This window comes from Narcine bancroftii, chromosome 4 (assembly GCF_036971445.1).
Source record: "Narcine bancroftii isolate sNarBan1 chromosome 4, sNarBan1.hap1, whole genome shotgun sequence".
NCBI lineage: Eukaryota > Metazoa > Chordata > Chondrichthyes > Torpediniformes > Narcinidae > Narcine > Narcine bancroftii.
In genome coordinates, this window is record NC_091472.1 from 99,076,100 (window position 1) to 99,100,987 (window position 24,888).

Consider the following 24,888-nt stretch of genomic DNA (forward strand, 5'->3'; position numbering starts at 1 on the left):
AAATAGAGAGTGATGGGTGTCTGGAATGCATCACCAGGGCTGGTGGTGGAGATTGGTATAATAATAGCATTCAAAAAAACTCTTAGATAGGCACATTGATGTAAGAAAAATAAAGAGTTATGGGTGTGAGGTAGGGTAAAATTAGTTGTTATGGAGTAGTTTTAAATAGGCCAGTACAATATTGTGGGCTGAAGGGCCTGTGCTGTACTATGACTAAACTCCATCTCCATTCTGTGTTACATCTTCAAATCAAATTAGTTTAAAATCTTCTAAACAGCACAACCAAACCTTCCAGCAAGGGCATTGGATTCATTTTGATTCAGGTGCAACCTGTTCCACTATTACAGAAATGTTTCCAGTGATTAAAACAAAATTGAAAATTCTTCCTCCTGCGCATTCCTTTATGCGCACATTTGTCTGACCTATCTTCCTCCTGTACTCAAGCATGTGGCACCAGAAGTAGTCCAGAGGTTACAGCTTCAGATCTTGCTCTTTAAACTGCTAACTATTGCAGGACTTTGTTCCTTTGTCTATCCATATTTTTGGGGCTAATGTGCACCACAACCTCTGGATACTCTGTCCCCCATTCAAGATGTCATGCAGTTGCTCTGAAATCTTGTTTGTAGCCGTAATCACTTATCACAATCACTTTTTTGGTCTTTTTCATCCTCTCCTCTGCAGCAGAGCCAACAATCGTGCCAGAAACTTGCTATTTTCCCTAATATGCCAACTAACCCAGCAGAATCCAAGAGGGGCTTGGCCACAGAGATCTCTTGCAGTACCTGGCTGCAGCTGGAGTACTGTGTCCAGTTCTGATCTCCTTACTTGAGAAGGAACATACTGACTTTGGATGAGAGAGTGAATCGCTTGGGACTATGCTCACTGGAATTCAGAAGAATGAAAGGGGATCTTTTAGAAACATATAAAATGATGAAAGGGATAGATAAGGTAGAGGCATTAAAGTAGTTTTCACTGGCAGGTGAGACTAGTTCAAGGGACATAGCCTCAAGATTCAGGGACTAGATTTAGGACTAGATGAGGAGGAACTGTTTTCCCTAGAAAGTAATACATTTGTGAAATTCTGTGCCCAAGGAAAAGTAGAGGCATATTAAATACATGTACTTTATTAAGCACATTAAGGACACAGTTGGATAGATTTTTGCATAGTAGGAGATTTAAGGGAAATGGGGAAAAGGAACACAGCCAGATCAGCCATGAATAGAAGAGCAGGCCTAACCGACCAGATGGCTGACTCCTATTTCTAACGTTTCCTCCTCTATTGTTACATTTCTTCTGAATGTTGTTTCAGAACTCTCTGTATGCCAGTTAGTATTAATGGCATTGAAATCTTTCTCTCATACTACCTGATAGATGTCTAGATCATTAAGCATTTTCCATTTCTAACTTTATTTCATGATCATTTAATGGATCTTTCCAACTCACAATTGTGTTTATACTTGGTATTTGGCCCTATTTTTCATAATGATAGGTGATATTTTAATCTTGAGTTTATGATAACATTGATTGAAATGTTCATATTCCTGAAATGGTAATCCTTGAAGAATTTTATATTGATTTCACAGTGCCTGTTTGCTCATTCTTTGAGGAAGTTTTCAATGAGAGATTGGGCGATTGAACAGAAGTGGATGTCTATTTTACTGCCTTTGTTACTGCTTTATAATGGTACGTTTCATTGATGTTCACTGTTGTATTTCTTGATGTTGTGAGCTGAGGAATCTATGCCTACACCAATCCCACTCGAAATTTAGGAATTCTAGTTTATGGTCTACAAAACAAGAAAGACTGCACGTGGTGGAAAACTGGAGCAATGCACAAATTATTGGAGAAACTCAGCGGATAAGGCATCATCTGTGGAAGGCAAAAAATAGTCAACATTTTGGACCAGAACCCTTCATGGGGGTAAGCAAGAAATGGGCAGAAGCCTGAATAAAAGGGTAAGAAAGGAGGGGAAGGAGCACAGGTGGCAAGTGATAAGATGAATACAGATAGGAGGAAGAAAAAATAGTCAAAAGGAAGAAGCTGGGAGCATATAGGATGAAGAGGTGGAGGACTAAGGAAGATGTATTTTTAAAAATTTAAACATAGAGCATGGTAACAGACCATTTCGGCCCAGGAGCCCGTGCCGCACAATTTATACCCAATTAACTACCCCCCAGTACACTTATAACGGTGGGAGGAAACCGGAGCCCATGGGGAAAACCTACGCAGACATGGGGAGAACATACAAACTTCTTTCAGATAGCACGTGATTTTAACCCCGGTCCTGATCACTGGCGGAAAGAGAAAAGAGAAGGAAAAGAGGAGGAGAAATGGTGCCAGAGAGTTAAGAGAAAGCAAGGAGGGATATAAGTTTGTGTCTAGAAGGGGAAGATTACTAGAAATTGGAGAAGTCATTGTTGATGCTATATGGTTGGAAACTGCCGAGACGGAATATAAAGTGTTGTTCCTCTAATTTGCATGTGGTCTCAACCTGGCAGTACAATTGGCCACAGACAGACATGTCAGTGTGGGAATAGGAAGTGGAATTGAAATGGTTGGCTACTTGGAGATCCTGAATGGTGTGGCAGATAGAGTGAAGGTGTTTAACAAAATGATCCCCTGTTTGTGTCCAGTCTCCCCAATATGGAGTAGGCTGCGCTGGGAGCACCAGATGCAGTAAATCACCCCTATAGATTCACTTGTAAACTGTTACCTCACTTAGAAGGATTGTTTGGGGCCCTGAATGATGGTGAGGGAAGTGTGCAGGTGTAGTACTTAGTGCAGTCACAGGGAAAGGAAGGGGGTGATTAATGAGAAGGAATGAATGGTCAAGAGAGCCATAGAGAGAATTATTAAGATGGGGACGGGAGGGGAAGATGTGTCTGGTGATGGCATCCTGTTGAAGGTGACAGAAATTGTGGAGAATATGTTGGATGCAGAGGCTGGTAGAGTGGTAGGTCAGGATGAGGGAAACCCTATCCCTGTTATGTCTGGGAACAGATATGGCAGTGGTGGACAAACTGAGAAAAAGGAGTTGCCATCTGACAAGAGACTGGGTGGGTAGAGGTGTAATCCAATTAACTGTGGCAGAGAGTAGGTTTGTTAAAGATGTCAGCAGATAATCTATCTCCAAAGATGGAAACAGAAAGGTCAAGGTCTAGAGTTGGACTAGGTAAATTTGAGGCCAGGGTGAAGTTGATGGCAAAGTTGATAAAATTGATGAGATTATCATGGATACAGGACACAGCACAATGTAGCCATCAGTGTAGTGGAGAAAGATTTGGGGAGCATTGCCATTGTAGGTTTGCAACATGAATTGTTTTACCTAGCCGACCGAAAGACAGACAAGGCATCTCTGACCCTAGTTCTGACCTTGGCTTTGGCTCTCCCCAATGCTGCCACAGCTCCTCTTTTTCTTTCGCTACTCCAAACCAAACCCTGTTTCCTCACACCTCCCCCTCATTCCCCCTCCACTCAAACCCCCTTTCTCTCACCCTCTGACCTCCTCAGCCTTCCATACTTCCTCTCACCCCAGTTCCAATCCCTCCCAGGTCTTCACTTGATATAATATTGTATCCTTGGTAGAGGCCTTGTCTTCATCCCTCTGCCCCTACATCTTAATAAGCTCTGTGCACACTACTCATCTGTTGTCTCTGTCTCTGAGCTTACTCCTTCAACAAGGGTTTTCTACCACCCATCAATGATCCCTTCTTCCGCCTTCTTCTTAGACACCCTGTTCTGGCCTTTTGCCTGCCTCGGATCCTTTAATCTCCAACTGCTGATGAAGCATTAACCATCTCAACTTCACCACTTCCCTCGTCTGTTCCCCCTGCCGAACGTACTGCCCTCTATTATCTCTGCATTAATCCCAACCTCACTATTAAAACTGCAAACAAGAGTGGTGCTGTGTGGTCTGGCACACTGACCTCCACCTTACCCTGACCAGATGATAGCTCTCAGACATCTGACTTACCCCTTGACAGGACCCCACCCAGAAACATCAGGCCACCATCACTGATCTCCTTCCCACAGACACCCACCTGTTATTTCCCAAACCCACACTGCCTAAGATCTGTCTCCTATCCAAGATCCACTAATGTAACTGCCCCGGTTGACCAATTGTTTCTATGTGCTCTTGCCCCATTAAACTCATGTCATCGAATCTTGACTCCATTATGCCACCTTGGTTTATCCTCTTCCCACTTCGCATGCTATCCATCACTTTAACAACTTTCAGTTCCCTGGTCCTGATAATCTTGTTTTTACCATGGACGTCCAGTACCAGTCACTCTACCCTTCAGTCCCCTATAAAAAAGGTCTCAAGGCTGTCTGCTTCTACATGGATTACAGACCCAACCTGTCCTCCTCCACCACCAACCCATTTAGTAGGATGGCTACTCACTCTCAGCAGCTTCACTTTCAACTCCTTCCATTTTCTCCAGATCAAGGGGTAGCCATGGATACGACCATGAGCCCCAGCTACACCTGTCTTTTCGTTCAACAATCCATGTGGCAAACCTACACAGGCATTGCTCCCCCATTCTACCTCCACAACATTGATGACTACATTGGTGCTGCCTCCTGTACCCATGAAGAGCTCGTCAACTTTGTTTCCAATGCTTTTTTATTGTCACCTAATAATACATTAAAAATGTAACATACATGATATACTTTACCTTTTGTTAGCCATAGGGCAGACAGAACTGCCATTAGCATTGACCTTAGCATTGACCAAGGGGACCATTAGCCCCTTATGATACGAGAGAAAGATAAGCAGAAGAGAATCCCTTGAGAGTCACTGTATGTCCGTGGATCCCCTCCACTGGTTCTGCCATCTCTGCAGTCGCACAGACTCTTGTTCAATTCATCAGCAATCTGAGCTCCAGATCCAAACCTCTGGCACAATTAGCATGTCTTCAGCACCTAAGGACCTTAGGGAGCCCTTCTTGCACATAGCACCCTCTTGAATCCAACTCTGATACCTTGTTCCTAAGAGCCACTCTTCAGCAGCCCAGAGCCCCTGCGGGTTTCCCGAACCCAAGTTGGCAACAACCTGTGTTGTTCCCTCAGCTGCTGAGCCCCTCATTGGTCTGCTGGCATGATTACCATCCTGTAGATTAGACTCCTCTGCTTTTTCTTCACAATGGGAGGTGTGCTCCCCATTTCTGGTGCTCTGTGCTGGTCCGCTGCTCTCCTGGAGTTTGTAACCCATCATGGCTGCCACCAAGCACAGGCACTGCTATCTTGGACATAGACCTCTGTGGCTGTAGGACTTTACTTACAAACACCCTTAGCTCCTTTAACAGGCCACTTAAAGCATATACAGAGCCACCGGTATTAGATCTGGATGGTTGAAACCATCGGAGCAGGGCCGTGCCTCTGCTCTCCTAGATCAGCAGTAATGGTAGCACTGCCATTCTGTCAGTTGTGGCATTTTTTTAATCAACTTTGTTGCCATCTTTAACCTTGTCTTCAAATTTCATTTGGTCCATAAGACGTAGCAGCAGAATTTGGGTCATTTGAGTCTGCTCTACCATTAGAATCATGGCTGGTGTATTTTTCCTCTCAACCCCATTCTCGTGTTTTCTCCCCACAATCATCTTCAGCACCTCTCTCCCCTTTATCAATCTCTCTTTTACAAACCTACTGACTGCCACAGTATCTCAACTATACCTCTTCCCACCCAGTCTCTTGAAAGAAAGCAATTTTGTTTTATCAATTCCTCCCTATCCGCTGAATCTGTTTCCATTGTGAGGCTTTCCATTCCAGGACATCTGAGATATCCTCATTCTTGAATAAACATAGTTTCACCTCCACTGCTATCATTGCAGTCCTCACCTGTATCTCCTCCATGCTCTGTACATCTGCCCTCGTCCCATCCCACCTCCCCCTGACATAACAGGGATAGAATTCTCCTTGTCCTCACCTACCATCCCATTAGCCTCCATGGCCAACATATTCTCCACAATTTCCGTCACCTCCAACAGGATCCCATCACCAGAAAGGTCTTCCCTTCCTAATAATAATAATTCAGAGGAATTATTATCTTTGCCACCCACCCATGTCTCCTTGTCTTTGTCCCACCTATGCCTTTCCAATAATAATTTATCCCTGTGACCGCAGCAAGTGCTACACCTGCACCTACATCACCCCTCTTACCACCATTTAAGGCCCAAAACAATCCTTCCAAGTGGGGCAACACTTCATCTCTCAATCTGTAGAAGTCATTTACTGCATCTGGTGCTCCCATTTACTGCATCTTTATTCTCTACATGACTTGTAAAGATCGCTTTGTTGACCACTTTTCCTCCATTCACCACAACATTCAGGATCTCGCAGTGGCCAGCCAATATTAATATCATTTCCCATTCCCTCACTGACATGTCTATTCATGGCCTACTGTATTGCCAAGTTGAGGCAACATGCAAATTGGAGGAACGGCACCTTGTATTCCGTCTTGGCATTCTCCAACCAAACATAATCAACATGGTCTTCTCCAAGTTCAGGTATTCTTCTTGTTTTCTCTAATCTCTCTGGAACTATTCCTCCTTTGCTTAGCTTTCCTCTGCCCTCTTTACATACCTATCACCCACACCTTCCTTCCTTTACCTCTTTCCCTTCCTTCCTCTACCTCTTTCCCTTCCTTCCTCCTATCAGAATGCATCTTCTGCTGCCCTCTACTTCTTCCCCTTATCATCTTATTTTTTTCTATTTCTCCCCCTCCATCAACCAGCCCTGCAAGCCAATTTTACCCTCCCATAACTTACAAAATTTAAATTTAATTTCAAACCCGGTCGCTGGCACTATAACAGCGTTGCACTAACCACTGTGCTAGCCGTGCAGTCATCATAAATAATCCCCCTCCTCCAAGTTTACAGATAAAGCTTTACTAATATACTTAATAAAGATAAAGACTCTTACCAGGCAGGGTTAGGGAGACACTTTTGGAGAGTTGCACCAGCGGCAAGCAGCATCGACGACTCATCATCTTGGGCGCCGCCGTTTTATTCAAATACAACTTTATTCAAACTTTGTTCAAACAGCTGCTGCGGGTGGGGTGTGAACGGCATCGTCTGGCTCTTTAATCTGTGCGCCACCATTTTATTCAAACACAACTTTATTGAAACATTTATTCAAACAGCTGCTGTGGTCGGGGCACCACCAAGGCACTCCATTGGCTGAATATTTGTTTCCATCGTCACTGAGTTGTGTGTTGCTTTGGAGAACATTTGCTTTTACAATCTTAAACTTTTATTTACATTTTTATTTATTCTTAATGATTTTAATTTTTATTAATTAATTTATTTCCTCCAATTTTTTTTTGCTGGTTGCTTGAATTCCAGATACCAAAGATTTTTACTGTATTCATGTTTAATAATAGGGTGATGCTTTGCTTCACAGTGAATGCTAATATTGATTGAAAGTCTCGAAGAACTTTGTTGATTCCATCATGCCTATTTTGTGGAGAAGTTTTCAATGAGAGATTGACAATGGAACATTGATGGATGTCTGCTCATTTATGGGTGCATGCTTTTTAAAGTGAAGATAGTAATATTCTTTAATCCACTTGGTGATTTTGAAAGCTCGAGAATCCGAAGACTTCAGAATGGCAGACTAGGACTTAGCTTTCAAAAGAATATTTTGTGAATAATGCATGAATTTTGTAAAATATGTGATACAGTTGTATTATTTTCATTTCAATTTTAGATCCGTTCTTCCCACTCTCATTTCTGGTAAACAGCTGGTTTCCAGGAATGCTTGATGATCTTTTCCAAGCGATTTTCCTATGTGCTTTGCTGCTATTTTGGCTTTGTGTTTATCATGGATTTCGTGTGCAGGTACAGTAGAACTGAAGAACCTTTACCCACCACTTGTTTGTCGTTCTCCACCTCCCAACACCCTCAATACCTCAGCATCCACCAAGCAACTCCTACTACAGAGCACCATTCTATTCCCCACTGCTCTCTCACATCTCATCCTCCTTCACCCCTGTGTCTAATCAGTGCAATGTGTTTAGTGGAAGCTGTTGATTTCATGAAGCTATTAACATCTAATCATCCCTACATATTTTTATTTCTCTTTTAGGGAGAGAGGAAGTTTTTAACTTTTTATTTGCCCAAACTGTTCATTGTTGGTCTCCTCTGGCTGGCTGCTGTGACACTGGGGATCTGGCAGACGTAAGTAAGAAGGCCATTTTAAAATCCTACTCCTTATGTGGTTCTTAACTGAAAACTTTTAATTTCAGATTCCCAGCTATTGCAATATTTTTTTAAACTGAAAATTGTTGAAGTTAACTGCTGGTAAACTATTTCTTGTAATATTTAGGAAACCTTTTGTGAACCTAGAAGAGTAACATTCAGTCACTTTATCTGTAAGCCTTTTCTGTTTTGTGAAAAGAAGGCTCACATTCATTTAGTATCTTTCACAACTTTGAGTGGTTAGATATTGCTTTAAAGTCAACGATGTGACATTTAGTGTCTTGTGGTTGGAGGGAAACAGTTAATTTTTGCACACATAATTCAGCAAACAAGTGATGATCTACGTGAAATTCAGAGCTTATATTTAATAAAATATGGAAATAAGGCTGCTCTGCTTATCTACTTTCGTTACTTAGCTGGAACATAACACATGTTTGGCTTCATCAAAACAAGGTATTTCAAAAAAATTAAAAATGAGCATTACCAAATAAAATTACATAATGACAGTGCAGAGAAGATACACCAGGATGTTGCATCCGATGGACCATTTCATTTAAGATGAGAAACTGGACAGGCTGGATTTGTTTTCCTTGGAGTGGAGAAGGCTAAAGAGGGACTAGAGCGAGGCATATAAAATTATAAGGGGCATAGAAGATGTTGATATTATGTTTACCCCATACCAGAGGTGTCCATGACAGAAGGCTTAAATTTAAGGAAGGGAGTGGGACATTTACAAGGGATTGGAAGAAGAATTTTTCTTAGCCAGAAGGTAATTGACATCTGAAATATACTTGAGGATGTGGTTGTTTGGAAGTAAGGGTCTTCCTGGTGGAGATGGGTGTAGATTGATTAATGTTAATTAATGCCTAAATGTGCCTTGGTGCTTTGTGAAAGAATACAGAGATGGTTGTAAGTACTTTAGGACAGTGAGGGGGTGGTGGGGTGGGGGGGGGGGGGTGCTAGAATATGTTGCCTGGCAATGACAGCCAAACTGAAATTCCATTAGCCTAGACCAAGGACAGCAAGGGGCTCTGGAATGTGTGTTCCCTGGTTACAACAACCTGTCTGATAACTTTCCAACAGTTCTGTTTCTCTTTAGAATCATGAGATTTACAGGAATTAGAGGAATCAGAACTGTAAAAATACCTTAGAGGAGGGGAACACATCTGTGTGATTGGTCACAATATGGTACATCATGTAGATGGACATTGCATAGCTTAATACTGATGGGAAAAAGTGCCTACTGCCTAGGAGGAGACTGTTTTGAGATTGGTTAATGTCAAATAGTGTTGGAAAATTTAAATCCATGCATGTGTATGTTTGGGGAGCTCCTTGATTCTCTATGGAGTTTGCAGGACCTTCCATGAAGCTTGTGTATGAATAAAGGAGTACCAGGAAATGAAAGTGTCCGAGCCCTCCATTCTTTGCTGTACATTTGCTGAAGAAAAGAGCACCACCCTGGACTTGGACAAAGGGGGTCGAGAAAACAACCACCCACAGTGGAGGCAAATATTTAGTTGAACACTCAATCACTGTGGCATAGAGGAATGAATGCTGGAAAATAGGGTTTGAAAACTGACAGCCATAGGATTTGTTTCAGAATCAGTATCAGGTTTATTGTCATGAATACGTGTCATGAAATTTATTGTTTTGCGGCAGCAGTATTGTGCAAACATCTGTTTCCAATTTACTTGTACTATTTGTAATGAGCTCTTCCCCAATTAAACATTACTATTTTGTCTGTGCCTGTCCTTGTTCATTGGCATTCTTGTTATGCTCAAGGTCACTGTCTGTAAAATGCTTACCCACTGAGAGGTCTGTCACCTGACCAAGTTCATTGCCCAGTACTAGTTCTAGTATGATCTCTAGTCTGCCTGTCAACATACTGTGTCAGGAATCCTCATGGATACACCTAACAAATTCTGACCTGTCTAACCTGTTTACACTCAGGAAGTGTCAGTCACTATTAGGAATGACAAAACCCTGTTCTTTTTGCTCCTTTCCAAAATCGGCCTACTTATCTGCTTCTCAGTGGCCATTTGGGGGCCCATAGAATTCTCTCATTAGACTCAAAACTGCATCCCTTTTTCTGACTTCCACCCACAGCAGCTCAGTAGATGATCCCTCCTCATCGCCCTCCATTTCTGCAGCTGTGATACTGTCCTTTATTATCAATGCCACTGCTTCTCTCCTTTTCATCCTTTTCTATCCCTTTTGAAACATCCAAGTTCCTTAAATAATTGTCTATACACAAAACGTAATAGCACACAAAAAATTGTCAACTTTTGTCTGCTGTTAAGGCACACAAAGAGGCGCCATTAGCCCCCAATAATTAGAGAAAGAGAAGCAAAAGACTGTCCCTTCTGAGACATCTAGTGTCTATGGATTCTCCTCCTGTACTCCTGTAACCTCTGCAGCCACACGGCCTCCTGTTCAATCCAGCAGGCAATCTGACCTCTCAGATCAGAGCCTCCAATTCAATCAGGAAGTTTTCAGTGCCAGAGGCACTTTCAGGAGTTCTTCCCCTCAGCCCCCTCTTGAATGCCAGTTCTGATAACTGCTTTCCACTAGCCAGTCTCCAGCACCCTCTGTGTGTCCTTCAGCCACTGAGCCCCTCACTGGTCCACTGCTGTGGTCTCCTTCCCTGTAAGTCTCCCAGGCTTCTCTTAGATGGGTGGGTTCCCCTTTAGTGCCCTGTGGTAATTGGTGAATCCCACGAAGCCCACAACCTCGCAAGATTGAGCCCACCCTTAAACATCTGTTTCTAATTTATTCTCGCTAGTTCCTGCCTCATCCCTTCATAATTAGCTCTTCCCCAGTTAAGAACTTTCAAATTTTGACTGTTTTTATCCTTTTCCATAGCTATGTGGAAGCTAAGGGAGTTGTGGTCACTCTTACCAAAATGTTCTCCCATCTGGTTCTGCCGCCTGACCAGAACCAGATCCCGTCGGCCAGTCCATATACTATGTCAGGAATTCTTCTTGTACACATCTGACAAATTCAGCCCCAGTTATCCCTCTTACAGTCAGTAGGTGCCAGTCAATATTAGGGAAGTTGAAATCACCTATAGCTACAACCCTATATTTTCCACATCATTCCAAAATCTGCCTGCTTATCTGCTCCTCGGTGTCCTAAAGGCTATTTGGGGCCCTATAGTCTACTCCCAGCACAATGATGGCTCCCTTCCTATTTCTGACTTCCACCCACACCAACTCAGTGGACACTCCATTTGCAGTGTTTTCCTTTCTATAGCTGTGATGCTATCCCTGACTAGTAATACTACTCCCTCCCCATTTCCTACATCCCATCCTATTCTTTTTAAAACACTTAAACTCTGGTACCAGCATCAGCCAATCTTGTCCTTCCTCCAGCCAAGTTTCAATGACCACAACATTGTTGTTCCATGTACCGATCCATGCTCTGTTCAACCCCTTTATTCTTAATACTCCTAGCGTTGAAATAGACACATTTCAACCCCTCTAACTGGCTACCTTTTTGTCCCCTGCCTGTCCTTCTTCACCAACTCAGAGCACATAGCATCATGCTTTTGTCCTTCTACCCTAATCTCTGCACTCACATTGTGATTTCCACCCCTCTGCCAAACTAGTTTAAACCTTCCCCAACAGCTCCAGAAAGCTTGCCTGTCAGGATATTGGTCCCTTTCCAGTTCAGGTGCAGCCCGTCCTTTTTGTACAGGTCAGATCTTCCCCAGAAGAGATCCCAATGATCCACAAATCTGAATCCCTGCCCCTTGCACCAACTCTTCAGCCACACATTCATCTGCCACAAATTTCTGTTCTTACCCTCTCTGGCGCATGGCACAGGCAGCAATCCTGAGATTACCATGCCCGAGGTCCAACTTTTTAACTTCTTTCCTAACTCTCAATCTAACTCTCAATATTCCCTCTTCAGGACCTCATCCCTACTCCTATCCATGTCATTGGTTCCCATGTGGACCACAACATCTGGCTGCTCACCCTCCCACTCCAGAATGCTGTGAACTTGATCAGAGATGTCCTTGACCCTGGCACCTGAGAGGCAATATACCATCCCAGAGTCTCGATCTTGTTCACAGAACCTCTTATCTGCTCTCTTAACCATTGAGTCCTCAATTACCCCATTCCCTTCTGAGCCAGGGGGGCCCAACCTCTGTACCGGAGACTTGACCACCTCGACTTGTCCCTGGTAGATTTTCTTCCCCCCCCCCCCAACAGTATCTAAAACAATATACTTGTTTTTTTTAAAACTTTATTTAAAGGTTTTATCACAGGAATAAAAAGAAAGATTACATTTAAAGAAAAGATATAAAATAAAATAATATAATTACAATACAATATTAATAACCTAACTTAATTCAATTTAACCCCCCCTACATATACAAGAACTAAAAATCTATATATATATTAAAAAAAACCCACCCTTCCCCTCCCCCAAAATAAAGAGTGAAGAATTAGTAAAATTAATAATATTATGTATTTAAAAAAACACACAAAAAAATGACAAATAAAAATAATAAAAAAAAGATTTATCAGATCTAAAATATCACATCTAAGAACATACTTAAATCAAACTTAATTTCATATACTTAACAAATGGAGTCCACTTCAACTTATAAAAAGACATCTTATCTTGAATTGAAAAAGATATCCTTTCCATAATTAAACAAGACTTCATCTCTAAATACCACCTGTCCAAAGTTAGTATATTTCTATCTTTCCAAGTAGACGCTATACATTTCTTGGCCACTGCTAAAGCTAAATAGATAAAAGAAATCTGATAATCATTTAATCCTGAATCAATTAATGATTGCATATTCCCTAATAAAAATATATCAGGATCTAATACAACTCAAATATTATATAATCTATTAAATATAGATTGAATACCTTTCCAAAACTGTTGCAATCGGTCACAGGACCAGACAGTATGTAAAAAAGTACTGGCTGTCTGGTCACAATGAAAACAACAATCTGACTTACTAACACCAAATTTTTTAAATTTTTCTGGTGTTAAATATAATTGATGTATAAAATTATAATTAATCATTGCTAATCTAGCATTAATCAATTTCTGAATACTGTTTTGACAAATTTCCATCCATGCTTCTTCAGCTATTGTAGAACCTAAATCTTTTTCCCATTTCAACTTATCTTTATCCCAATCTTTCTTACTTTCATTTTCTTGTAAAATACAATACAAATCAGATATATACCCCTTTTCTGGTATTGAAAGTACATATTTCTCAAAGCTAGTTTCGGGCAATAAAGTCATTTGCCGACCACATATCTGTTTTACAAATGATCTTAACTGATAGTACACAAATACAGAATTTCCACTAATACCAAATTTCCTCAAAAGAACAAAAATGTCCTTCAAAAAAACAATCAGATAAGTTTTTTATTCCTTTCCTTTCCCATTGTTTCAAAGTGATATTGGAGACCGTAAAAGGAACAAGTTGATTATTATATAATGGCAATCGCCCAGACCATTTATTTTTAAGCCCCATTTTATCAAGTTTAGTAGATTCAATAAATGTTTCAATATTGGTACATCATAAGTTCGTAACAAATTTTTATTCCATCGAAACAAAAATTCATGTGGAGATTTTTCTAAAATAACTGGCAGTTCTATCTTTGTCCAACTGGGCGGATCCTCCATATTCATTAGTGCACTAAGAAATTTAAATTGAGCTGCCTCATAATAATATTGAAAATTTGGTAATCTCAAACCTCCAAATTGAAAGTCCCACATCAATTTTTTCATTGCTACCCTCGGAAATTTTCCCTTCCATAAAAATTCTCTAACTGCTTTGTATAAATCCTTAAAAAAACAAAAAAAAAGGAATTGATTGAAATAAATATTGCATCTGAGGAAAAATATTCATTTTTATAGTATTAATCCTCCCCAATAAACCTAAAGGTAAGTCCTTCCACCTAATCAAGTCTAGTTTAATCTTTTTTTATTAAGGGAAGGTAATTAATTGAATACAAATCTTGATATTCTGTATTGACATCAATTCCCAAATATTTCATTTGTTTTGTCCACTTCATTTTCGTAATATTTTTATATATTGAATAATAATCTTTATAAATTGACAAAATTTCACTTTTAGCACAATTTACCTTATAGCCAGATAATTGACCATAATTTTCTAAAGATTCTTGAATTGCTGGTAAAGAAATATCAGGGTCCACCAGGTATAATAAAACATCATCTGCAAATAAATTAATCTTATATTCCTCATTCAAAACTCTCATACCCTTAACATTTTCATTTTGACGTATTAACTGTGCCAAAGGTTCAATAACTATAGCAAATAAAGCAGGTGACAATGGACATCCTTGTCTAGTAGACCTTGTTAAATCAAAAGATTCTGAGATCTGTCCATTAGTAGCAACTCTAGCCTTCGGACTATTATATAAAGCCTTTATCAATCCAATAAACGAAGAACCAAAACAAAATTTCTCAAGTACTTTAAATAAAAACTTCCATTCCACTCTATCAAAAGCCTTTTCTGCATCTAATGAAACCACTATTGGATAATTCATTTGAAATTTAAATTTATTTATCAAAGTAATTAGTCGCAAAATATTATCAGATGCATATCTGTTTTTTATAAATCCTGTTTGGTCTTTATGTATTATTTTAGGTAAATATTGAGCCAATCTATTAGCCATAACTTTAGCTACAATTTTATAATCTACATTTAACAACAATATTGGTCGATAAGAAGAAACCTGTAAAGGATCTTTATCTTTTTTTGGTATAACCGTAATTATTGCATTAGAACAAGATTCAGGTAATTGAAAAGTTTTATAAATTTTCTGTATTGCATTTTTATAAATAGAAGATGTATCAACATAAAAAGTTTTATAAAATTCTATAGAGAACCCATCTTCACTGGGTGCCTTTCCATTTGGCATATCTCTTATAGCCATTTCAATTTCATTCTCTGTAAAAGATTTATCCAACTCTTGTCTATCTTCTTGATTCAGCTGTGGCAAATTAATATTTTTCAAAAAAGAATCTATTGCATCTTCACTTATATCTTTACACTCAGACGTATATAATTTTTTATAAAAATTGCAAAATTCCTCATTAATTTCTTTTTGTCTAAAAGTAATACCTGATTTTTTTCTAATTACTGGTATAATCCTGGATAATTGTTCTTTTTTTAACTGCCATGATAAAACTTTATGAGCTTTCTCGCCCCATTCATAAAACTTATGTTTAGTTCGATTCATTAAACATTCAAATCGATATGTTTGTTATTCATTATACTTTAATTTTAAATTAGTTAACTGGTTCTTTTGCATTTCAGTAGTATTTTTTTGAAATTCTTTTTCACTAACAGTTATCTTTTTCTCTAAATCTTCAATCTCTCTAATTCTCTCTTTCTTTACTTTAGATGCATAGCTAATAATTTGACCTCGTAAAAAAGCTTTCATTGCGTCCTATAGAACAAAATGACTAGAAACAGAATTAACATTATTACTAATAAAATCCTCAATTTGTTTTTTTAAATAACTAATAAATTCTGGTTTTTGTAATAACATAGTGTTAAATCTCCATCTTGGGGTTCTCTGAACATCTTGTGAACTCTGATATTCTAATAAAAATAATGAATGATCTGAGACCAACCTTGCCTTATAATCCACAGATATAACATTATCCTGCAAATGTGTTGAAATTAAAAAAATAATCAATTCTTGAAAAGAAATTACGACGTGAAGAATAAAAAGAAAAATCTTTCTCTGTAGGATTAAGTCTTCGCCAGATATCAACTAAATTCAAATCTTTCATCATATTAGTCACTTGTACTGCCATCTTAGATTTCTTAATTACTCTTGGATACTTGTCCAATAAAGGCTCCAATACCACATTTAAATCTCCCCCAATCATCACATTAGAATTCGTTTGTCCAAGTAATAAAGACGCATCTACAATAAAAGCTGTATCTTTAACATTTAGAGCATAAACATCAAGCAGAGTCCAAGCCTCATTAAAAATTGTACAATTCAGTTTTAATAATCTTCCTCCATTTTTCTCTTCATTCTGTAACTGAAATGGTAAATTTTTATGCACCAGAATTGCCACTCCTTTCACCTTTGAATTAAATGAAGAATAGAAAACTTGTCCAACCCATTCACGTTTAAGTTTCAAATGTTCCCTATCTGTTAAATGAGTTTCCTGCAAAAAAGCCACATCAACTTTTAATTTTTTTAAGTAAGCAAGTACTTTCTTACGCTTAATATTATTATTTAAACCCTGAACATTAAGAGAGGCAAATTTAAGTTTAGACATTACTTACAATAACACAAAGAAAAAGAGGAGAAAAAAAAGAAAAGAAAAACACTCCCTTCCCTTATCCCCCCCTAAAACTACAAAAAGAGAGAAAAAAAAATTTAAAGATAATAATAAAAAAAAACTTCACTCCTTAATCCAAAAATTGATGAAAAAAAAACAGGTAGGAGGTTGCAACCATCTCCTCCTGTCTCAACCGCTCAATGCGGTAACTCCCACAAGGTATTGGGTGTGAGATAACTCACACGTAGCTGATGACTTCTGGAAAATTATGCCTGCCCAGCTCCCTCTCCCAACTCCCGTTTCACATTAAACTATCATCATTGTCTAAAATCTTCTCAGAAATTTTTTTTATTTAAATCAACTTTATCACTCCGACCACCATTGTTTCCATTTCTTCTTGGAATTTGGTTCCTATCTTGCGTCTCAACTCTCTTTGGAGACCGTGGTGGACTACGTCTTTCCTGAAATTGCGTAATTGGCAATAATTGAGCAAAGTCCATAGCTTCCTTAGGATTATCAAAAAATTTTGGTTGATAGCCATCTTGAAAAATCTTCAATACTGCAGGGTATCTAAATGTTGCTTTATATCCTTTTTTCCACAACACTTCTTTCACAGGATTAAATTCACGTCGTTGAGACATAACTTCTTGACTCAAATCCGGATTTAAAAAAAACACGATTGTTCTGAACCATCAAAGGAGATCTTCTTTGTTGTGCGTTTCTTATAGCCACATGCAAAATTGTCTCTCTATCATAATAATTTAAACAACGAACCAGAACAGGTCTTGGATTTTGTCATGGAAAAGGCTTTCTTCTCAAAGCTATATGGGCACGTTCCAATATTAAGCCTTCCGGAAACTTATCTTGTCCTAACACTTGTGGAATCCATTCAGTGAAGAATTTTCTTGGATCTGATCCTTCCATATCTTCTGGCAAACCAACAATTTTTATATTATTCCGTCTAGATTGATTCTCCAAATAATCAACCTTTTTCGCTAAATTTTTATTCTGAATTTGTAAAATTTCAATTGTTTTATTTACATCTTGTATTTGATCTCGTACCTCGACTATGCCTTGGTCACAAACATCAAGTCTTTCGCTCGTTTCAAGCTTAAAAGCTCCATAATCAACCATCTGTTGGGTATTAATGTCCAGCAAAGTATTAAGCTTTGTATTAACTTGAACTAAAGCCTTACCTATTTCTTTTATTGTAGAGGATAACTTAGATTCAAGATTCTTAATAAGCTTATCTACTGGAATAGATTCAGGCACAGTAGGATCTTGCTGTTTCTGTATAGCCAAAGGGTCTTCTATTCCTTCCCTTGATTTAACTGCTTTTCTTACAGTATGACTGCGTGTGGAAACCCCTGCCACAACCTCCTCAGCAGTATCTGGAGGCTGATGGCCAGGGTTATCCTTAACCCATATTATGTCAAATGCCTTCATTACATCGATGTCTGTTGAAGTTTTCATTACTGGTGGTGCATTTCGCAGTGCCACCGCTACATCGATCGGTAAGCGTCTTTTCAGAGTCGGGTCTTCAGTTGGCAGCGTCCCAGCTGTTCTAGCTGTCAAAGATTCACTGACAGCGCTCACAACGGGCATTGATTCACGCGCACGTGCCTGGCTAGCCCTTTGTTCCAAGGGCCGCCGGGCGCCATCTTTAAAGAGCCCTACCGATAAAGAGCAGAGCTCCGTTGCCGAATCTTGTACCTCTCTTCCTGGATCCATTCCATGCTGAGTCCTGGCTTCTTGTAAACAGGTAGGCTCAGATAACCTCGGGAAATGCAGTTTCTTAACGATCTATGCCGTTTCTTTTTTACTTCTTTTCAGCAGTTGTACCATTAGAAACTGATTCAACACCTCTAACTATTTCTAAGCTTTTAAAAAGTTTTAACGGGCACTTATAGACAAAACAATAACAAAGAGTCAGGAGAGGACTGGAAGGCACGACTGTTCCTTATGCCATCTTGCCACGCCCCAATATACTTGTTTTTGAGGGTAATGGCCACAGTGATGTTCTGCACTGTCTGCCTCTTCCCCTTCCCTCTCCTAACAGTCATCCAGTTACCTGTCTCCCTGAAGCCTCTTTCTGTAACTATCTCTGCTTCCCAAATGATCCAGAGTTTATCCAACTTGGGCTTCAGCTTCCTAACATGGTCTCTCAGGAGCTGTAGTGGGATGCACCTCATGCAGGTGTAGTCATCAGGGACACTTGTGCTGTCCCAGATTTCCTGCATGCAGCACTCTGAGCATTCCATTGCTCTAGCTCTCTCCATTAACCCTTCCTACCTTAAAATCAAAGACCTTACCTTTTTGGAATCAAGCTTATCTTCAGCCTCTGTTCACCAAATCCCGTGAGCCAAAACTTCTTAGTCCCACTCGTACCCAGGGCCACTCACACACTGGCCTCTCCTCTTTAGCTTCCCCTCCTTTTATTTGTCCCTGCTAATTACCACAAGTTCTCACTCCCACAAATCACACCCTTTTAACCGTTCAGTTGCCCTCCAAGTTCTTTTTAAGGCACACTCTCAGCTGGTTCCTTGCACACACCATGCTCCTGAGCCCTTCACTTCTTGCCACATCTGTCCCAAGCTTACAATAGTTGAGGTTGAGTGGTCTTTTCTTCTTGGAGTGACGGAGGATGAGGCATGACTTGATAAAGCTCTACAAGATGATGAGAGGCATTGATCACGTGCATGGCCAGAGGCTTTTTCCCAGAGGGAAGTGGCTAACACGAAGCGGCATAATTTTAAGGTGTTTAGGACTAAGTACAAAGGGGAATGCAAGAGGTAAGTTTCGAAACAGAGTGTGGTGGGCGCATGGTGTGTGCTGCTGGCAATATTGATGGGGGCAGGTATAATGGGATCTTTTGAGACTGTTAAATAGGTACATGGAATTGAGAAAAATTAAGAATTATACAGTAGGAAAATTCTAGGCAGTTGTTAGATTGTTATTAGGTAGCACAACACTGTGCGCCGAAGGGCCTGTACTGCTTGTAAATTTCTATGTTCTATAACACCAAAATTGTTGGTATAGTGGTCAATGAGGAAGGCTGTCAAGGATTACAACAGGGCATAGATCAACTAGGGTACTGGTCAAGGAACGGCCAATGATATTTAACTCCGGGAAGTATGAGGTGTTGCCTTTTGGTAAATTAAATCAAGGCAGGGCTTGCAAAATACAGTGCCTTGTAGTTTGTTGTAGAACAAAGAGACCAAGCAATACAGGTACATAGTTCACTGAAAGTGGCATCACAGGTAGACAGAGTGGTGAATGTGGAGTTTGGCATGCTTATCTTCGTCAATCAGGACAAAGAGTGCAGGAATTGGGACAGTGTGTCACAGTTCTGATAGCCACAAAACAGGAAGGACAAGAAATTTAGCAATAAAGAGATTGAATAAGAGATTCATCAGGATATCCCCTGGAGTGGAAGACTGTATCAAGAACAGTTTGGATAGGCTAGGTTTATTGTTACTGGAATGTTGGAAGCTGAGGGATGTCCTTATAGAGGTTTATGAAATGATGAGGGGTGTTGTGTATGCATTCACACAATTTAGACTTGGAGACGTGATGCTTTCTCATCCTTACTTCTGTTGGACTAACCTGGCTACTGACACACAGGGTTATGATTTCCAGCTTTTCCCCCGTGCAGTAAATATTGACTGGTCCTCTTCGAACTATTAAGATTACATCAGACCCAGAACTACAAGTGAGAATTAGAATATATCTCATGAGTAACTATAATTATAAAAGGGCAAGTGTTCAATAATAATCAGGGCACATAGTCCTTAAAGCATTCAGGTGGTCTTCTTTCTCTTTTGGACCGCCTCGGGGTGGTTCGCTGTGCCAGTTTTTGCTCGAGACCCGTAGATGGTCGGGTCGGCAGTCAAGTCGGCAGCAACTGTCCGCCTTCGCTGACCTTCAGTGGTGACTGCGCTCCTGGCTGCATGTCTCAGTTACTGGACTCCTCGGCTCCTCGACCATCTCTACTCCCCACCTCACGGCCTGAGAGGTGGGATGGTTGGGGCAGGCCACAGCAGGTCTGGTTCCATCTCGTCCAGTTCATGGTTCTTAGTGTCAGCCAATGCTCGTAATTGGTCAACGTGTCACTTCCACAATCTGTCCCCTACTAGAACAGAGTATGAGCAGGGGCTTGATTTTTGTAAGATTACTCCTACCACCCATGGCTCTTTATATTGACTACAATCTTGTACCAGAACACTCTCGCCCACTTCCAATATTCTAGGTGAGGTCTGTGGCAATGCTGTTTTTTGCAATCGGAAACCCAGATCTGGATGAACTGTGGACAGCCTGGTCTGCAGGTTGTGACCAAATATTAGTTCTGCTGGGGTGCATTTTGTGGTAGAATGTGGAATGTTTCTGTACCCCAGTAGGAAATCTGCGATTTTGTGTGTTCAGGAGAAATTTAGAAGTTTCATGGTTTTCATTGCTTTTTTGAATGTTTGTACAAAACGTTTTGCCTCCCCATTAGTATTTGGGTGATAGGGTGCGGACAAAATATGTTTGATATTGTTGTCGCTCATAAATTTCTTAAACTGTTCTGATGTAAATTGAGGTCCATTGTCTGTAACTAATTCACGAAGCAATCCGTAAGTGGCAAAGATAGCTCGTAGACAGTCAATCGTGGGATCTGCTTTGGTGTTTTTCATTTGCGAAACTACTGCCATTTGGAGTGTGTGTCCACAACTGTTAGGAAAGTCTCACCCATGAATGGTCCAGCGAAGTCTACATGAATCTAATGCCAGGATTTGGATGGCCAGTTCCATGGGTTAGCTTCAGCTTGCGGCATTTTTGGTTGCATTGATTGACATACTTACTGTTGTTTCAATGTCTCTGACTATGGAGGGCCAGCAGACATGCAATCGGGCCAGTGCCTTCATTTGTACCATTCCCAGATGGATGTGGTGCAGTTCTGATAACATGGTAGTTTGCCATTTGACTGAAATAATTGTACTGGTACCCCATAGTAAACATCCTTCTTCGATAGTTCATGGCGGCTTGTATGGTAAGGTTTTAGATCTTCTGGGATGACTTCAGATTTGGGCCACCCATTAAGGGTGAAGTATAGATCTTGCTTAATGTTGCCTCTTTTCGGATTTCCTTTGTGATCATCTGGGCTGTAATCGACAGTTGTTGAAGTTGTTCTTGGTTGATGGCTGCTACCTCTGGTGTCCATTTAATAATTTCTTATTGTTGTTCTGTCTCGGGTAGCGGCATGCATGATATGGCTGTTGAGTGTTCCTGGTTTATGTTTTCTATCATAGTTATATGCCGCTAGTAGCGTGGCCCATCTTTGAATTCTGGCCACAGCTAGTACAGGTATATCTTTGTGTGGCCCCAGGATCAAACTAAGAGGCTTGTTGTCTGTCATCAGGGTGAATTTTTTTCAGTAAAGATATTGGAATTTTTGGACTGGAAGTCAGCTTGAAGACAACAGTTCTCCATCAGCCTGCACCTCAGGAAGAGTACCACCCTCCCCACATTACCATCAGTGAGACTAAGCTGAAGACAGACCACCAGTTTAACTACCTAGGGTGCATCATCTCATCAAATGCTAAGATCAATAAAGAGGTTGACAACAAATTAGCAAGAGCAAACAATGCATTCGGCATGCTGTGCAAAAGAGCCTGGAACATCAAGCACAAAGATCAGTGGGTACAGAGGTGTTGTACTGACCACCCTCCTGTATGGCTCCAAGTCGTGGGTCACCTACTGTTGGCACCTACAATTTCTTAAGCACTTCCACCAACACTGCCTCCACACCATCCTTAATATCCACTGGAGTGCCGACATTGAAGTTCTCAAACAGGCGGAGGTTACCAGCATCGAGAACATGCTGTTGAAGGCGCAGCTATGCTGGGCAGGGCATGTCTCTAGGTTGGAGGATTATTGCCTGCCCAAGATTGTGCTGTATGGCGAACTCTCCACTGGCTACTGTGACAAAGGGGCTCCGAAAAAGAGCCCGCAGCAGACGTGGACAGCCTCCTTCCTAAATCTTCACTTGTAAGTCAAGCCATGATGATAAGTGAAGTGAACCATACTCAGTACTCCAGCAGTAGTAGTTGCAAAAGCAAGAGTGCAGCTGGGAGTGTTTCCAGTGTCTTAGCATTGTGTGATCAAGAGCTACTCGTGGGCTCTCTGCTGATTCGAAAGCTGGAATCCAGTATGTTCCAGCAATGTTCTAATCCAGGTTCCAGAATCCATTTCACTGGCTGGTAGCCTCTAGCCACAACCAAGTCCAATGTAAAATTACAGGTCCAGTCATGTCACCTAGAGAGGAAATTAAACAACCGTAGCATCTTTAATTTATTAATTTATTATTTTGCTTTTATTCAGATTCCAGCACTTGCAGCTTTCCATTTTAATTTTAACCTTTTTTTTGGAACATTTTCAGAGTTAATGAGTTACATGACCCTACATATCAATACAGAGTGGACACAAGCAACTTCCAGGTGAGGAATTGTTAACATAGCTTAATAATTATTGCTCGATTAATACAAGCACCTTGTGTTGAGTAAAGACTTCCAGTGAAAAAATTTTATTTGCGTGTATAGACCGGTTGTAGATTTCTAAATTGTGGTAAACATGGTAACTTTTAACCTTGCTTGGAATAGCCAACAGAGTTTGCAAAGTAAAAGCTCCACAGGTATACATTGAAATGGCCTTTATATTTCAGTAGTTTGCTGGCACCATTAAAACATTGTGGAAGCATGGGGAGGGGGGTTGGTTGATTGTGAGTGTGAATATTAATGCTACTTGGATTGAAAAAGAAAGGTTTGAGTAGAATTACTAAAGGTAGGATTTGACCTAACATTCATTTTGTTTCCCTTTGCTTTTTGTTCTTACAAAACGCTTAACTGGTGAAATTCTTTAAGCAAAATAGATGTTGTATTACATCTGATTTTTCCATTCTATAAACACAATGTTGTAATACTCCACAGTGTTTGAGTTAAAATGCTCCATGCTGGTAGGCTACCATTAATCAAATGTCATCAGAATATTTATTTTTGTATAATGTTCCTTGCTACCTATTTATTTAATTTACTTAGTTTCATCTTGGCTCAATAACCTTTCTGCTCTGTTATGCTTAACTGCATTTCCAGCAGTACTTTAAATGAGATTGTAAGCTGAAGCCTTACAGTCTATTTGAAAAGTGCAAGAGTTTTTTTTTAAATCAGTGTCCTGGGCAAAATATTCACTGCCCTTGTACCCTTGATAGTCATATAATGAGTGTAGAGGTTATATGGAGATAGCCTTGCAGCATATAACATCATGCTTTGCGAAGTCTGTCGAACTCTTCTGACTGGAAGTCAGCTTGAAAAGAGAAGTTCTCCATCAGCCTGCATCTCAGGAAGAGTACCACCCTCCCTGCATTACCATCCGCGAGACAGAGCTGAAGACAGTCCTCCAGTTCAGCTAACTGGGGTGCATCATCTCATCAGATGCCATTATTGATGAAGAAGTTGACAACAGACTGGCAAAGGCAAACAGCGCATTTGGCAGGCTGTACAAAAAAGTCTGGAGCAACAAGCATCTGAAGAAAGGCACAAAGATCATTGTGTACCGAGCCGTTGTACTGACCACCCTCCTGTAAGGCTCCTAGTCATGGTCCACCTACCATCACCACCTACAACTACTTAAGAGCCTCCGCACCATCCTTAACATCCATTGGAGTAATTTAATCACCAACATTGAAGTCCTCGAACAGGCGGAGATTACCACCATCAGGACCATGCTGTCAAAGTCACAGCTACACTGGGCAGGGCAGGTCTCTAGGATGGAGGATCATCGCCTGCCCAAGATTGTGCTGTATGCCGAACTCTCCACTGGCCAATGTGACAGAGGAGTTCTGAAAAAGAAGTAACAAAGACTCTCTGAAGTAATCCCTTGGGGTCTGTCACATTGACCATTGCCAGTGGTCTACTTTAGCCTCCAATCACGTGGCCTGGTGACACACCCTTCATCAGTCTGTTTCCTTCGAGGATTCACACAGGGATAGCCTTGGGGGCAAAAGGAGATGGAGGAAGAACTGTGACACAGCAGCACCAAACCCAGAACAGAATTTCCCTTCCAGCCTATGGAGCTAGGCATATCTGTCCTGCATTGGCCTCGTCAGCCACCAGTGAGCCTGCAGCAGATGTGGACAGCCCCCTTCCTAAATTTGTCTTCGTTTGCGAAGACAAATCATGGTTAGCGCAATACTATTACAGAGCCAAGGACGCGGGTTTGAATCTGCCACTAATCTGTAAGGAGTTTGTAGAATCTCCCTGTGACCACGTGGGTTTCCTCCGGGTGCTCTGGCTTTAGGTTGTAAATTGGTCATATGGGTGTAATTGGGCAGTGTGGGTTGGAAGGACCT

General features: G+C 40.6%; 1 protein-coding gene across 6 annotated transcripts in view; it reads left to right on the forward strand.

Annotated features, from left to right (window-relative positions):
• tmem181 (transmembrane protein 181) overlaps positions 1–24,888 on the forward strand; it is a 171,510-nt gene that overhangs the window by 109,723 nt on the left and 36,899 nt on the right. For all 6 annotated transcript variants that reach the window (XR_011355951.1, XM_069932165.1, XM_069932170.1 and 3 more), the window contains 4 exons: positions 1,584–1,683; positions 7,708–7,838; positions 8,086–8,177; positions 22,924–22,981. Coding sequence is in view for 5 of the 6 variants with exons in the window: in XM_069932165.1 (XP_069788266.1) it covers positions 1,584–1,683; positions 7,708–7,838; positions 8,086–8,177; positions 22,924–22,981 (381 nt within the window). In the remaining variant the exon portion in view is untranslated. The remainder of the gene's footprint in view (positions 1–1,583; positions 1,684–7,707; positions 7,839–8,085; positions 8,178–22,923; positions 22,982–24,888) is intronic.